This window comes from Macrobrachium rosenbergii, chromosome 23, assembly GCF_040412425.1.
Source record: "Macrobrachium rosenbergii isolate ZJJX-2024 chromosome 23, ASM4041242v1, whole genome shotgun sequence".
In the NCBI taxonomy this organism is placed as follows: Eukaryota; Metazoa; Arthropoda; class Malacostraca; order Decapoda; family Palaemonidae; genus Macrobrachium; species Macrobrachium rosenbergii.
Window position 1 is genome coordinate 34,590,278 of NC_089763.1, and position 17,500 is coordinate 34,607,777.

Below are 17,500 nucleotides of genomic sequence, written 5' to 3' on the forward strand. Positions count from 1 at the left end.
ATAATAATAAAACAAAGAAAAATAATAGAACCTGTTTCAGCAAATTTACACTTGGAAAACTGTGGTAATAATAATAATAATAATAATAATAATAATAATAATAATAATAATAATAATAATAATAATAATAATGAAACAAAGAAAAATAATACAACCTATTTCAGCAAATTTACACTTGGAAAACTGTGGTAATAATAATAATAATAATAATAATAATAATAATAATAATAATAATAATAATAATAATACAACCTATTTCAGCAAATTTACACTTGGGAAAACTGTGGTAATAATAATAATAATAATAATAATAATAATAATAATAATAATAATAATAATAATAATAAAACAAAGAAAAATAATAGAACCTGTTTCAGCAAATTTACACTTGGAAAACTGTGGTAATAATAATAATAATAATAATAATAATAATAATAATAATAACAACAACGAGCAAAGAGGCTTCACTCACAAGATAATTTCCTTGCGAGTGAGATAAGTCAGTTCTTCGTAATCCTGAAGTTCCTCCTCCGTGAACACACTCTTGTTGTTGCCCATGGCTCCTCAGTTGCCCAAACAATGCCCGGGTGGTGTTGCAGAGCTGATGGTGTTTGGCCCAGGGGCGTCCCGAAAGTTGGGTCTCAGAAGGGCAGTTTCATTTCATGCCGCCTTTGATGTCAAGCGTCTTGAGATTTCAGGTTTTTTTTTTTTTTTTTTTTCCCGAAGGTCAGGTGATGGTGGTTGGTTGTGTTTTGTCTGAAATAAAGGATATATAGGGTTTTATACACACACAAACACACACACACACAAATATATATATATATATATATATATATGTATGTATATATATATATATATATATATATATATATATATATATATATATATATAGCCTATATATATGTGTGTATTATATATATATATATATATATATATATATATATATATATATATATATATATATATATATATATATATGTATAAGTGACACAGGTTCTCTATTCCATAGGAAGAATGTTCACTCTCGAGGATTTAATGCACAAATTAATACTTTTTCAACCCCGTAGGGGGCTAGTGCCGACGGTACACCTCACGCGTTGCACTGTAGGCATTTACTTAAGGTTCTTTGCAGTGTGGATTCGGTCTCTAGCTGCAACCCCTTTCGTTCCTTTTACTGTACCTCCTTTCATATTCTCTTTCTCCCATCTTACATTCCTCAACCCTCGCCTAACAATTGATTCGTAGCGCAACTGCTTTGAGGTTTTCCTCCTGTTACACCTTTCAAACCTCTTATTCTCTCAGTTTCCCGTTCTGCGCTGAATGACCTCATAAGGCCCCAGTGCTTGGCCTTTGGCCTGAATACTATATTCAACCCAACTCAATACATTTTCAAAAAATTGTTCTTTGATCACTTGAATGAAACACCAGGCAGGCCACCGCTTCTCACATTTATACCCCGGACATCTGATTATCCTCGCTTTACGTGGCTCTGACAACGTTCGCAAGGTTTAGGAATTCTCTACCAGCTCCAGTGTTCCCTTCTTCCAACAACGTTCCATCTTTCACCTGTACCTTCATTTTCACCTTTTTCGGGTCTGGGCTTCAAAAGGACACCAGATTGATAGACTCTCTAGAAGTGCACCTCGTAACACGATGTGTAGGAAGCAACTGGGAGTTTTTTCTCTCTTTTTTTTTCTGGCGACAGCAAGGCAGGTGTAATGAGCAGAAGCAGGTGTATCCAGGGGGAAGCTGGTTAGACGCAGGTGTTACCCTTAGTGATTTGGAGTTATTTGCATGTCATCGATAAGCATGTGTTCACACGCGTTTAGATAGTATAGGAGAATTTTGCATGTTTCTCTCTGATGATTTTGCTTTTGTTGTGTTTCTTTGGGCTGGCATGTTTTATGTATGTATATATATATATATATATATATGTATGTATGTATATATATATATATATATATATATATATATATATATATATATATATATATAAAACCACATGTATGTGTATATATATATATATATATATATATATATATATATATATATATATATATATATATATATATATATATATATATATATTTATATACAAATAAAAACATATATGCATATACTGTATATATATGTTTTTATATATTATTTTTACGTATGTATGTGTATATATATATGTATATATGTATATATACATATATATTATATATATACACACACAAACACATAAATGAGAGAGAGAGAGAGAGAGAGAGAGAGAGAGAGAGAGAGAGAGAGAATTTAAATGCATTAACCTGTCAACAGTCTTGAAATTGCTTGGAACTTCTGATAACTGACTCAGCGACCTTATTTATTTATTCATTAGTAAAATATTTCCTTATCTTATCTTCAGTGATAATAAAAGATGAACTAAAAAAAGCCTTTAATGTTGCCTCTTATCTTAAGCATGCTCAAGTTTTTATTTTTTCCACTGAAACTGAAAGAAAAATGAACCAGTGTTACGTAGAAGTTGAATATCTGAATTTCAACGTATTATTTATGAGAATTTATGTTAAACGTATTTTTGCCATACGGACACCATCAGTTATAACATCATGTAATTGTGTATGATACATACAAGGTTTGTTTTGTATGAATTTATTAACGTTTTAAAATTTATTTATGTATCTAGCGCAGAGTTGGTAGCCGTAGACATCGCGACGCAAGCTTACGGAAGTTAATCGATAAATCAGTGATTTAATATAGGCCTAGAAAAAAAAAACTGATCACTGAACACCAATTAGTATACCTAGGCCCTAAACAAAGCGAAGGACTTGCCATTTTGGAGAGGGAAGTGTACAGAAAGCTATGGAAAACCGAGGCCAGGAGAGAGTTCCAAAATGCAGTGAAATAGGGGAAGGAACAGTGACTGAAATTATTATTTTTTTTTTTTTACTTTTATTTCTGATCTGCGAAGAGTTACAATACCCCTTTGTAAGCGTCCTTCTTGTTATTCTTATGAGTAAGAAGTTGCATTGTAGTTTATTGTATCATAAGTCAGTGGTTTAACCTTTTTAAAATTTAACATATATGTTTGTATGTAATAAAATTGGAATCATATATATATATGTATATATATATATATATATATATATATATATATATATATATATATATATATATATATATATATATATATATATATATATTATATAATATAAATATAAACGTGAAAGCTCTTGGTACTGAACTTCTGCCTGTCATTTTCCTGTGCGATTCGCTTATATACTGAAGTCACGTGCATCTACTGTGATTTTTTAAGCATATATACTGTATAGTGTGTATGTCTGTGTATATATATATATATGTATGTATGTATGTATGTAAATATATACGCACACAAATAAGTTAAAACGTACATTTACAAGCTAAAGAGAGCTCCGTATTCGTAAAGAAAAAATAAAGTTCTACCACTGATGAAACAATTTTATATTTACACAACAAATAATTAATCAGATTTCTTACTTTTCTCTTTTCCTGACTGAAAAAACAGTTCATATTTACGCGAGTTTAAATAATTATCAAGATTTTCCTTTTCATCCACTTCCCCGTAGGGGGTTAGTGCCGTCAGTGCACCTCATGCGGTGCACTGTAGGCATTACTTAAAAGTTCCTTGCAGGGTGCCTTATGCCCCCAACTGCAACCCCTTTCGTTCCTTTTACTGTACCTCCTTTCATATTCTCTTTCTTCCATCTTACTTTCCACCCGCTTCGAAACATCGCAAAACATTAAAAACAGACGTAATATACCGACCTGAGACTTTCCTCCGATACCTTGCAAGAATCCTTCTATTAAGATTTATAACAGGAAAGGGCGCAAGCACTTGTATATGAATTGTGGAAAGGACACTTTTTCTCTCTGGAATAACTAACTCTTTCAGTGACTGGCGTTGCAGACGCAGTGAGGCCGAATCTTTGAGTGTCCGGCCGTTATCAACCTCGATAAGGATAACCCCTTATCTTGCAGCAGGCTCTCTCTCTCTCTCTCTCTCTCTCTCTCTCTCTCTCTCTCTCTCTCTCTCTCTCTCTCTCTCTCTCTCTCTCTCTGGGTTTATATAAAAGGAGTGGTTTTGATAAGTCTCTGAGATAAGGTTTAGGTGGTTATTATTATTATTATTATTATTATTATTATTATTATTATTATTATTATTATTCTCTCTCTGTCGCTGGAGGTTTTTTTTTTATAAAAAGGGTGGTTTTGATAAGTGTTTAAGATAAGGTGTAGATGGTGTATTATTATTATTATTATTATTATTATTATTATTATTTGTTCTTGCTGTTGTATAGTTTTTTTGTGTCATGAACGCCATTTTTTGTCATCATTATTCCTTTTATTAGTATTTATAATAATTTCGTTGTTGGTTCTATAATAATTACTTAGGAAAAATACGAAATAACCCGAATCTGTTGGAGATAAATATAAAACAAAAATTTTAAGTATGAGATTTATCACAAAATTCCCCTTGCACTTTAAATGACCTTGAAAAACAATTTAATTCCACATGTGTAGCGTCTTCCTCCGTGTCCCAGAAGGAAAAAAGTATTCCTACCCATGAAAATTACATTCAACATAACTGTAGTTTCAACCGTGGATTTTTATTTAAGTGTCCTAAATCAGTTAAAATAAGATACCGCTCTACTAGATACTGTACCTCATAGGTCCTAGTGCTCGGCCTTTGGTCCGAGCTCTAGATTCAGTTCAACTAGATACTGTCATTTCCGTTGGTAATCTTTCCCAGCTGCCCCTAAACCGAATTCCTGTTGTCTCGTGTATATTTTGGACAGGGTCGATTGACTGACACTTTTCACAGCTTTTGACCTGACCTTCCATTGTCAGGGACCCCAGATGACATTGGGGTCAATGTTTTTAACCAAGAATGTCATCTTGTTTACCCATTTCATGCATGCAATGTGTTTCATTCATATTCAGGCATTCCATTCAGCACAATGTGATTTCCTGTTTCTTCCGATGGGTGTGAATACTTGATTTACATTTTTTTTATATTTAACATTATCATACAAGCGATATTTCACCCGTTTTAGAATGAAAATTATTATTGTTAATGTAAGGTTAGGCCGGAGTCTTGAATTATCGTAGGATACCATCGAATAAATAGAAGAAAACGCACCATCGCCATCAAAGAAAAGGGATAGAATCGGTCTGAATTTGTTGATACTTAATCCAATTCTCTGATCGACTTCCGTTAAATATTTGAAATAATTCCACCATAATTTGTATGCCACATATGTGAGAACACGTTAATTTAGTGAGATAAACATGAAGCTTTTAGGCTTTTCATTTATGCCTGAATATATTTCGAGTTGTAGCTTTTTTGTTCACAAAAAAATAATTTGTTGTGATGACTATCTTTGCCATCAGCAAGTTGTCAAATGTGATTTTCAGACATTAGGTAAACAGGTGAAATTTTATATCAATTTGATAAAGCCCAGGAATAATTGGAGGAAAGTGACTGTTGCCTATGCCTTTAATATATTATTGAAAAAGATAACTGCAACCCATGGTTAGGAAGTTAAATATCATAATAGCCTATTATAGAGGAATTAATTTGAGAGCAAGTGATTATTAGTTATATATTTATATGCAAATACATAGATTGATACGTTGGCCAGTAAGTTACAAAATAAACTTAAGGTTATTATTATTATTATTATTATTATTATTATTATTATTATTATTATTATTATTATTATTGCTGATATATAGTTAGATATACTTGTTTCGTTATTTATTTACTGGTCTACATTTGATAGTTAATAATTAACTAAATGTATAGTATTGGGAATGATTTAGTGTCGTATACGTAATTACACACTTACACCTGATATATTTGATAAATGTGGCAGTATATAAGTATATACTGCATATATTAAACCAAATAAATTTAAAAACAAACAGTCATGTATGTAGGAAAAATAATAAATATATTCAGTTCCCTCATGGTCACTCATATGAATTTATGTATGCGTTTGCTTGATAAAACACGCTCTCTCTCTCTCTCTCTCTCTCTCTCTCTCTCTCTCTCTCTCTCTCTCTCTCTCTCTCTCTCTCTCTCTCTCTCAAAATTGCCAAGAAGCTTGCTTCCTTAACAGAACAGCATCTTCAATATTTACTCATAAATTCCATATTCGAGTTAAAATTACGGTAAACCGACTCAGTACTTCGTTGTTTAAGTTAATTGTCTAATTAGTATTTTATAAAGCAAACTTGAGTCAAATTTGTAACGCCAGAGACTCATTTCGTTGTATTTTTCTCGTATTTTTACATTGAAAAGATGAAAAAATACGAATTGTTGCCGTGACGTCACATTTATGGGAACTCATGACGTTTATGAATGGGTAATGAGCGTGTGAAAATGCAAGTTCATTGCGACTCGGACAGAGAGAGAGAAAGAAAGAAAGAGAGAGAGAGAGAGTTTGGTCGGCTGCAGGAGGCGCCGAAGCCTTTTTCGTAGCGTCTATATTTAGCGCTGACCTCTAAGCAGCGGCGTCTACTAGAAAGGATCTAGAAATCTACCAGCCTTAGGAGCGGAACAACCCCGCTTATGCGACGCTATTGCAGACTTCTAGGTAAGCCAGCCACTGTCCTGTAGACGCTAGGTAGAAACCACGCCCCTTCGCTGTAGTTTCTCTAGATTCTACAGCGAGACCCTCCCCCAGACCCCAAAGAGGCCCCAGGGGCCACCTTCCGTGCCCCTGCCCTGCTTCGTTCTTCGGTACCCTCCTGACGGGTGTTCTTCTTCTTCTCCTCTAGTTCGCACCCTCCCGCTGTCTATGTATGCCCCCCTCCCCCCCTCTACAGGAACTTCTCCCACCTCTCTCTCTCTCTCTCTCTCTCTCTCTCTCTCTCTCTCTCTCTCTCTCTCTCTCTCTCTAGGTCTCCTGTTATTGACATTTTCTATGGGAAGGCCTGCTGCTGCCTCTACACGCCTGCGTCCTCTCTCTCTCTCTCTCTCTCTCTCTCTCTCTCTCTCTCTCTCTCTCTCTCTCTCTCTCTCTCTCTCTCTCTGTAGTTTCGGATAGAAGAAGTTACCACATTCCGCCAGTGTGGCTGTTTTAATGACATTTATGCTAGGAAGTAATATAATTCAGCGGTTTTAAATTAATAGTAAGAAAATGGTTTAGTTGACCATCGAAATTCTGACGCCAGTAAATCCTACCTGTACAAACAATCCTGATTCCCTCAGTTATCTTTAGGATACGTCAAACTTGTGGTAGGATTTGAAATAAGAAGACGTTAAGAGGTCATTGTGTAGTTATTACCTTTACATATTTTTTTATCTATTAAAAAATATAAAGTGACGAACACTATACCAGCTTCGGTATAGTGTTGGGAAACAACACTTATCGACAAACCTCATGAAAACTGCAATTTTGTGCCAAAGTAATCATAGATATTCTGGCTCGCTCTCTCATTCTCACCTCGGCAGCTCTCGGGCCTCTTGGCGGCCCATGGCCGCTTGCACCCGACTTCTCCACGTTCCCCTGTTGAGCGCTGCATCTCTCCAGTTATTCTCAGGTTCCTCCTCCACTCCTAATTCTCTTTCTTAGGCCTATGAACACATGATCTTTTCATCTCGTCCTCGGTCTCTGCGGGGGGGGGGGAGGGTTGGTTAGTCCCGTCAGTGCATCTCATCCGGCGGCGTACCTTCGGCCCGTAGCTGCGACCCCTTTCGTTCCTTTTACTGTGTCTCCTTTCATATTCACTTTCTTCCATCTTACTTTCCTCAACCCTCTCCTAACAATTGATTCGTAGTGTAACTGCTTTGAGGTTTTCCTCCTGTTACACCTTTCAGACCTTTTACTGTCAATTTCCGTTTCAGCGCTGAATGACGTCGTAGGTCCCAGTGCTTGGCCTTTGGCCTAAAATCTATATTCAAATTCAGTTCCATTCTCCCTTCTGCTGATGCTTCCATAACCACTTTGGGCATTCTGCCCGTCTTCCATTCTAACCATATGTCCAACCCCTCTTATCCTCTGTAATCTTGCGTAGCCAGTTATTAGCGGTTGTCTGGTTAAGTCTCTCATTCCTTTGCTAGTGTACCGTCTTCTCCAAATACCTCCTTTTTTATTATTATTATTATTATTATTATTATTATTATTATTATTATTATTATACGCAAAGTGTTATTTTCAAAAACAGTAGTCTCTGTTCTTGACGTTTAGTCAGTGTCCAGGCTGGTAACCAGTACTCACGTACTCATCAAAAAATGACTCACGGGCTGCTCTATGAGCAAGAGCCCGTGCTGGCATAAGGCCAGCTTAATCCAAAACAACAACGTGGTAACCAAGTACCTGGACCTTTCCCTGAAAAAGAAAGCGGGACGCCATATCTTAAAAATTAACCATAGAATTTTCTTGAAAATAATCTCATGATGTTTCCCCCCACCCAAATTACTCTTGAGGTTAAAATTTAACCTAACCTAACCCAACGCAACCCAACCCAGGGGCATAAAAAAAAAAAAAACAGGGCTGGTACAATATTAGCACACCACATCTCATGAATTTGCGTCCAGGTTATCGATGATAATTGTACCAGAGTTAATAATAATAATAACGATAAATATCACAGGTGCATTATTAGTTCAGGCTTTCAAACAAGGGGTGCGGAAGAATTCAGGTTATAATAATAATAATAATAATAATAATAATAATAATAATAATAATAATAATAATAATAATAATAATAATAATAATAATAATAACTTTCAAGCAGAGCATTTAATATTTGCCAGAGGAATATTCAGGTTATTCTTTATTAATAATTCTATTGCCATTCGTGTTTAAAAATCTGTAATTATCATCCATATTATGACAATTTGTGAAACTCAAATGTGACGTCATATTTTGGATCCAGAAGACTGTTGTAGTTTAATTATTGTGGTGTGATTTTGACTCTTACTGAAGGTCCTTATTTTAGTGAAATTATTATTATTATTATTATTATTATTATTATTATTATTATTATTATTATTTAACTTAATTAAATTCTCCCACGTTCCTTTCTTTTGAGTGCTGGCACTAATAATACACTTGATATTTATTATTATTATTATTATTATTATTATTATTATTATTATTATTGTTTAACTTCAGTTCTTCCACACCCCTTGTTTTGAAAGCCTGAACTAATAATGCACTTGTGATATTATTATTATTATTATTATTATTATTATTATTATTATTATTATTATTATTATTATTATTCAGAAGAGCAACGTTGCTAAAGAGAATTTGGATGAATTTTCATCAATGAAATAAACAAATAAGGTGAGAAAAAATACGAGAAAAAAAAATTCATATCAACGACAGTATGGCCGCTTGACACACACACACACACACACACACACACACACACACACACACACACACACACACACACACACACACACTTCCGATAGTAAGACAGACAAACGGACAGACAAAATGGCTGAGTGTATTTTTATTATTTCCTATGCACACACAGATAATTGTTGCCTTATACAACGTTGCTGATTGAGAATCATTACGGAATTCTTAATACAATTCCATTTTATTACGAAGATCTCTGCAATTATTATAATTACGTCTCTCTGTCACAATAGAAAAAGTAATATATATAAAATAATAGAAAAATTCAGTGGTAATATTTTAATATAAAAAAGGTGAAGGTTAATAAGCTGTGCAGGGAATTAGTAAATGACTTAGTCACGTGACCATGCATGTGGTGGTGGTGGTGGGGGGGGGGAGGAGTGACAGTGCATTATTAATAATAACAATGGTAATAATATTGTAGACTTATAACGTAAAGAATAATCCTTTGTTCATTATTTGATAATAACGAAGTTTAGTCTCTCTCTCTCTCTCTCTCTCTCTCTCTCTCTCTCTCTCTCTCTCTCTCTCTCTGTATGTGTGTGTATGTGTTTGAGTGAGTATAATTGAAAACAGAAAGTGAACAATTAATGATAAACATAAATGAACAACTGTTGAGAAGGAGAATGAACTGAATCTTTCTCATTGCACTTTATTTATATACGACCATAACGAAAATGAGTGTCCCCACAGGGCGCAGAAGGCGAATGTCTCAAAACATTACGGAACCGGGCATCGAGAAAAGAAATCATCTTTCGTGCCGAGACATCATTAAATATCTAAATGAACATGGACACTAAACAATTCAGAGCTTAGGAGAAGAGTCACTTTCAAATTTGGCAACAGCACGAACGGCGTAAATGACGAAGAACTTCAAGAAAAGGCCAAAGAATTCCGAAGTAGTCTCGTGTAGGCTTCTCAGAAATTGGAGTCTGCGCGGGAACGAACGAGCTTATGCGCCGCTGTTGGCAATTCTTGTCTAACATGCTACTTCCTACTAATGTGGGGTGTTGGGGCACCCCAAACAATCCAGAAAGGTTGTTGTGTATGTAGTAATTAATTCTTATAACTGTTAAGTTATTATTTCCGGGACTTGTTTGAATTAATGAGGGGGTGACAGTAGATGTGTTCATTCGCCCTTCAGGAGTAATCTTGATATTTTGTTATATGTTGGTTTAAAATTACTTTGTTTTATCTTGTTGATTAATTATTTGGAGTATACTCATAGTGGGTAGGGGAGACAAGAGAGTACCTTTTTCGGATGGATGATGCTGAAAGAAAGAGAGAGAGAGAGAATTCAGAGATTAACAATGATGATGTTGTTGAAGAGGATCTTCATATTCCTGAGTCTGATTGATTGCGATGATTCAGAGCCAGAGATGATTCAACAGAAGAGCCTAAAAGGAAACGATAAATCTCTCTGGCAGCTCTCTACGACTGGTGAAATACTCAGTCGATAATCTAATAACAATTTCAAAATTATTTCAGTAAAATTATAATAGTGTTGCTGGATGTCCAAATATTCGCCTGAAAAAGCCTGTATGTATATACGTTTGTATGTATGTTTCAAAAGTTCAAGATCATCAGTGAAAAGAGACCATACGCTGAGAAGAGATGCGGGCACTGTAGAAATGAAAGCCTTTCTCGGCCTAATACTATTTATTGGCTGGTCGTGATCATGCCAATTGGTTAAATCTCTCTGATCTATGGAATACAGATGGCACTAGCATAGAAATGTTCAGACTTACAGTGTCATTGGATCACTTTCGCTTTCTGTTATGTTGTGTAAGATTTTATAACAAACAGACATGGCTTGCAAGAAGACTGGAGGAAACAAACAGAGCTTGCATGCAAGAAGACAGGAGAACAGGCTTGCTGCAGCCAGAGAATTCTTTGAGCTCTTTGTGGGAATATTTGACAGATGATGAAATAATGCTGATAGCTTTTAGAGGCAAATGTTCCTTTCGACAGTACATACCCAACAAGCCAGCAAAGTGTGGCGTAAAATACACACACTGGATGATGGAGAAACTTATTTCATGTGCAAATTAGGGATATATCCAGGATCACAGCCGGATGGCCCATTCAAGACAGACAATTCGCCATTAGGTGTGGTGAAAAGGCTTATCTCAGAAGTATCAGGAACTGACAGAAATGTAACTTTTTTGATAACTGGTACACAACTTATTCACTAGCTCAAGACCTACTTCATGAGCACAAATTGACTGCTGTGGGTGGTACACTTCGTAAAAACAAGCGTGAGATTCGTCCTTAATTATAATTATTATTAGTGGCTAAGTATAGACCCAAGTTCGACAGCGTGTTTGGGTTTACAGATACCGCCACTATACTTCCCTGAAATGGAAAACTGCAGTATCTGCAAAATTTTCGAAACTGAGATATGCCACCTATTGGGCTCTTGAAACACTAATACACAAGTTACTGCAGTTTCAGCATGATTCTTCAGTGCTTTCACGAGTATTTAGGGGGTCCCATTTGCAGTACCTGCAAAATCATTAGTAAGGCAGGGGAAAACTGCAGTATCTACCATTTTTCTCAGCTTTGTATTTTTGCAGATACTGCAGTAGTATAGATCCAAATTCCGGTGATAAGAAGAAGCCGGAAATCATAACATTCTATAATTCAACCAAGGGAGAGGTTGATATGGTTGACCAGATGGCAGGGGAATATAACACGTCAAGGAATAGCCGTTGTTGGCCTCTTACTCTTTCGTTGGTGGTACTTTGGCGCCACCTCCGAGGAGCTAGTACTAAACATGAAGGAAGCTGAATGGGACTCCGTGTTTAGTACTAACCCCTTGGGAATCAAAGATATTGTTTAATAATGTAATTTGTCGACCACACAATATAGAAATGGGTGCATATAATGCTTTGATCCCTGATTAGCTAGTACTAAACACGGCATCCCATTGAGCTTTTGCCAGGTTTAGTACCAGCACCTCGATCGTTTATTAATAAAATTTGTCGACCACACAGTTTAGAAATGGGTGTATATAATACTTTGATCCCTGAGGGCTAGTACTAAAAGCAACGTCCCATTGAGCTTCTGCTATGTTTAGTACTAGCACCTCGATCGTTTATTAATATAATTTGTCGACCACGCAATATAAAAATGGGTGTATATAATGCTTTGATCCCCGATTAGCCAGTACTAAACACGGCGTCCCATTGAGCTTCCGCCATGTTTAGTACTAGCACCTCGATTGTTTATTAATATAATTTGTCGACCACGCAGTATAGAAATGGGTGTATATAATGCTTTGATCCCTGAGCGGCTAGTACTAAACACGGCGTCCCAAGAAGCTTCCGCCATGTTTAGTATGGTACTAGCCCCTCTGGGATCAAAGATATCGTTTATTAAGATAGTTTGTCGGCCACACAGTATAGAAGTGGGTGTATATAATGTGTATATAATGTCCCATTGATCCCCATGTTTATTACTGATTTGCTAAAAAGTACTAAACACTGTAACCCATTCAGCTCCCGCCTTGTTTATTACTAGCACCTCGGAGATGACGCGTAGATAACAAACCAAAGTAACACCTGTGCATTCTGTGCTAAGTCACGTGATCGTAAAGCAAAAACTGTGTACAGACTGTGGTACACATGTGTGTCACGATCATAGCAAATAACTGTGATATGCACAGTAGTAGGACGAGGGAGGATTTCAGTTGAAGAAGCAGCGTAAATTTCATGTACCATTTATTTTTTCTCTAATTTCTTTCAATTCTTTATAGAGATAGGTTACATATTTCCTTACGTGTTGGTATTGAATTTACTGATACTTGTAGGTCAAGCGAATAGGCAGTGGACTACTACCCTAATACTGATCTTCTTGAATTTTAATACGTTTTTATCTATTTTTTTCTTTTTCAGTAAGAGGTATCTCTTTTTTCTGTATTTCCCTGTACTTCCTCCTACTTCTTCCTAATGAACACCTTAATATTCTTTGGAAGCTTCAGAATTTCAAGTCAGTGGCCCCCAGTGGGCCTGTTCCGTATGAAAAGGTTTCATCAACTGAATAATAATAATAATAATAATAATAATAATAATAATAATAATAATAATAATAATAATAAAATTCTAGTGGAACTCTTTTGTTTTTGATAAGTAGCTTTCTTGCATTAGATATGGACCTTTATCAATATATCAGGATTCTTTCATTTTCCTATTTTTACTCTGTAAAACAGGTGAGAATCGGCTTTAATGAAATCAGAAGCTTCATATATAGAGTTGAAGAATAAACCATAAGAAAAATATCCATATATTTGGGAAAACATTGCTGACCGGGAATCTTTACGCTATTTTTTTTATATAATTCTTTCTCATTACGAATATCGCTGAGGTCGCTGTCCTTTGTTATATCGAACATAATAAGCGATTATTATAATTACGTCTATCGCAGTAAACAGGAAGTAGTATAGAAAATAATATAAAATTTCAGTGGTAATATTTTAATATAAAAGATGGTTAACAGCTGTGGAGGGAATTAGCAAATGAGCTAGTCACGTGACCGTGCATGTGGGGGAGGGGGGAGAGGGAGGAGTGACAGTGCATTATTAACAATAATAATGGTTATATAATATTAAAGACTTATAACGCAAAGAACAATCCTTTGTTCTTTATTTAATAATAACGAAATTTACAGTAAAACTCTGTGTGTGTGTGTATATGATATATTCAGCTGAAACCCGAAAGTTATTAATGATAAGAGTAAATGACCAGCTGTTGAGATGGAAATAAAATTAACCGAATCTTTTCACTGCACTTTATGAATGGCCATAACGAAAATGAGTCTACACACACACAGCGCAGACCGCGAATGTCTCGGAACCTGAGATCGAAAAAAAAAAAAATCATCTTTCGTGCCTGAAATCATTAAATGTCTAACTGAACCTTGGCACTAAACAATTCAGAGCTTAGGAGAAGAGTTGATTTCAATTTCGGCAGCGGTAGGAACAGCGTAAATGACGAAGAACTTGAAGAAAGAGGCCGAAGAAACTCGAAGAAGTCTCGCGTGGGCTTCTCAGAAATTGGAGTCTGCGCGGGAACGACCGAACTTATGCGCCGCTGTTGGCAATTCTTGTCTAACATGCTACTTCCAGCTTAAGCACAAGAGTGAGAATAGCGTAAGGAAAGGGCTAGCTAGCCCCCGAGCCTAGTAGTAGCTCCGAGAGAGAGAGAGAGAGAGAGAGAGAGAGAGAGAGAGAGAGAGGTGCGTGCCTATGTCTATGTGGAATACGGTTTATTAAACTAAAGTACTTAGCTGTAATTCTTCGAAAAAATATTCATTCTTTCCCGTGCATGAAAGTATTCTTTTCTCTCTTCTTGTCAGTCTCGGTTGAGAGAGAGAGAGAGAGAGAGAGAGAGAGAGAGAGAGAGAGAGAGAGAGAGAGAGAATTCAGTGAGGGAGGGAGTAGGGTTGCTTATGAACCCCTGTTCGAGTTACTCTGATTCTAACCCTTTGAGCAAGGGTCATTCAGTCATGTAGGAAATGATTGATTTATGGGGGTGGGCGGGGCTTCTCTCTCTCTCTCTCTCTCTCTCTCTCTCTCTCTCTCTCTCTCTCTCTCTCTCTCTCCTGCCTGAAAGCTAGCCGTATTCTATGAACTTTTGAAACTCTTCTCTCTCTCTGTCTCCAATTGAGTTTGTTTTTATAAAACCTCGTACGTGTAAATGCGTTATTTTTAATATATATATATATATATATACATATATATATATATATATATATATATATATATATATATATATATATATATATATATATATATATACATACATACATACATACATACATACATACATACATACATACATATATATATACATAGAGAGATAGATAGAGAGAGAGAGAGAGAGAGAGAGAGAGAGATTCTTTCAGTTAGATACTTTGACATCCAACAATAGTATAAATCTTATTGCAATAATTTAGAAATTATCATTCAGTTTTATCGATTGATTATAATTCTGGTCGTACAGAGTTGCCAGCTAGAATTATCGCTTGAATGTTCATTTGAAACAACTTTTTTAAATTGCCATTTCTTTTATAACGGACCTGAAATTATGAGCTACGGTAAAAAATATTGTTTGGACGTGGTGATAAAAAATAAATAAGATTCTCTGTTCTCAACCAATTTTGGTTTTACAACCAGAGCCGTTAAATTGCCAAACTGGCAACTTTTATTCCTGTATTATCAATTATGTTCTGTAAGTGTGATTTATTTAATTCTACTTTCACAGTGAAATAAAAATTCAATAATTTGACAGATTTAATGATCTTTTGTTATATGAATTGTAGGAAAAAATTTATATCACTTTTCACTGAAATATTTGTCGTTTTAATGTAATCCTTTCCGTGGAAAAGTTACCTATTTATAGTGATGATACTTCCGTTTCATATATCTGCAGAATAGGTTGTGAATGAAGGACTTCAGTTGCAGTACTTTATATAGAGATTTTATTTGTCAATAAACGTTTCTTTTTTTAAAATTCATTAAAGAGATTGCTGCTGCATCGAAGCGTAAATAACACACACATACATACATACATACATACATATGTATATATATATACATTTATATATAAATATATATATATATACATATCCATATACACATACACATATATATATATATATATATATATATATATATATATATATATATATATATATATATATATATATATATATTTATATATATATATATATATATATATATATATATATATATATATATATATATATATATATATATATATATATATATTATAATTTGTACTGGCTAATTTTGAAAATATTGACCTATTATGCTACGCAAACCCTTTCATAGACTTTATAAAAAGCGCTGGAGAAAAGTTTTAGACAAACAAAATATATATAAATATGCTGACTCTACAATATTATATTTGTAACCTTTTTTTTCGTAACGTCAACGCAGTAGGCCAATTTATCATTGTTTGTAGCCGAAGTAATAGTTAATTATTTTTTTTTATTCGTTTCATCAATGTGCATTCATTGCAGTAACGTGTGTTACGAAGCTGAGAATGGTGGGTTTGTGTAAAATAGCGATTTTCTGTAGCCTTTTGTAACGCCTAGTTATGCTAAGAAATCAGTCAACGTAACTCGCAACTTTATGTTGACAAGAATAAGTACAGTAAGAGAGTGAAACACCTCTGGTACTGGGCAGTGCCCACTTTTTCTTATGCCCATTCTCTCTCTCTCTCTCTCTCTCTCTCTCTCTCTCTCTCTCTCTCTCTCTCTCTCTCTCTCTCTCTCTCTTGCAAATCAGAAGCAAGAATGCAATTTAAATTATTTCGGATTCGGCTCATAAAAAGAAAGTTTACAAATTATAGTTTTTTTTTGTACGTTGTAATGTGCAGCTTTGCAAAAACTGTATACTGGCTGTCCTTACTTTAAATTTTTAAATTATTTTTTCTTGATAAAGGACAATATTTTTTGACAATATTTTTTTTTTTATTTTACATCTCTCTGCCAGTATTTCTACTCATATACTTACTTTGCACAGATTTTTTAGTATGTTCCCCTATTTAAAGTTAATTTTAAGAGAATTTTCAAGTGTATGAGTTTCTCTAGGGCAGTATATTATTTCAAGTTAATATTTTTGATCAGTTTAATTCTTTAATTGGAAGTCAGTCATCCCTCTATTTAAAATTCAGCATTTGTTCCATAATTCTAATTAACTATTTTTTTCTATCTTGGAAATATTTTTCTTCATTTATGTAATCCCAACCTTGTTTTTTGTCGTGTCAGAAGATCCTGGAAATTGATATGGCATATTTTTGCGTAGTTAATTGCTAATGAGTACGCCTACCTTTCCTTATTAATTATAATTCGATATTTATTCACTTTTGGGGTCTTGATCATTTATGCTTTATTTATTTCTCACGTTTTCTCTGAACTTTCTTCGTCGCTTTCTCCCGCGGTGCCACACTCCCATATCGGGCGGCGTCTCAGTGCTTGCAACTCTCTCTCTCTCTCTCTCTCTCTCTCTCTCTCTCTCTCTCTCTCTCTCTCTCTCTCTCTCTCTCTCTCATCTTCGATGTGAGTGTTAT

General features: G+C 34.8%; 1 protein-coding gene and 1 long non-coding RNA gene across 2 annotated transcripts in view; one reads left to right on the forward strand and one right to left on the reverse strand.

The window, feature by feature from the left end:
- The window catches only part of LOC136851470 (calcium and integrin-binding protein 1-like), a 10,478-nt gene extending 6,523 nt beyond the window's left edge, over positions 1–3,955 (reverse strand). The window contains exons 1-2 of the mRNA XM_067125578.1: positions 3,790–3,955; positions 473–756 (exon numbers count right to left, since the gene is read on the reverse strand). Of these exons, the coding sequence (XP_066981679.1) occupies positions 473–558 (86 nt within the window). The 5' untranslated portion in view covers positions 559–756; positions 3,790–3,955. The remainder of the gene's footprint in view (positions 1–472; positions 757–3,789) is intronic.
- Positions 1–17,500, forward strand: part of LOC136851473 (uncharacterized) — a 544,852-nt gene that overhangs the window by 343,066 nt on the left and 184,286 nt on the right. The gene's annotated exons all lie outside the window — the stretch shown is intronic.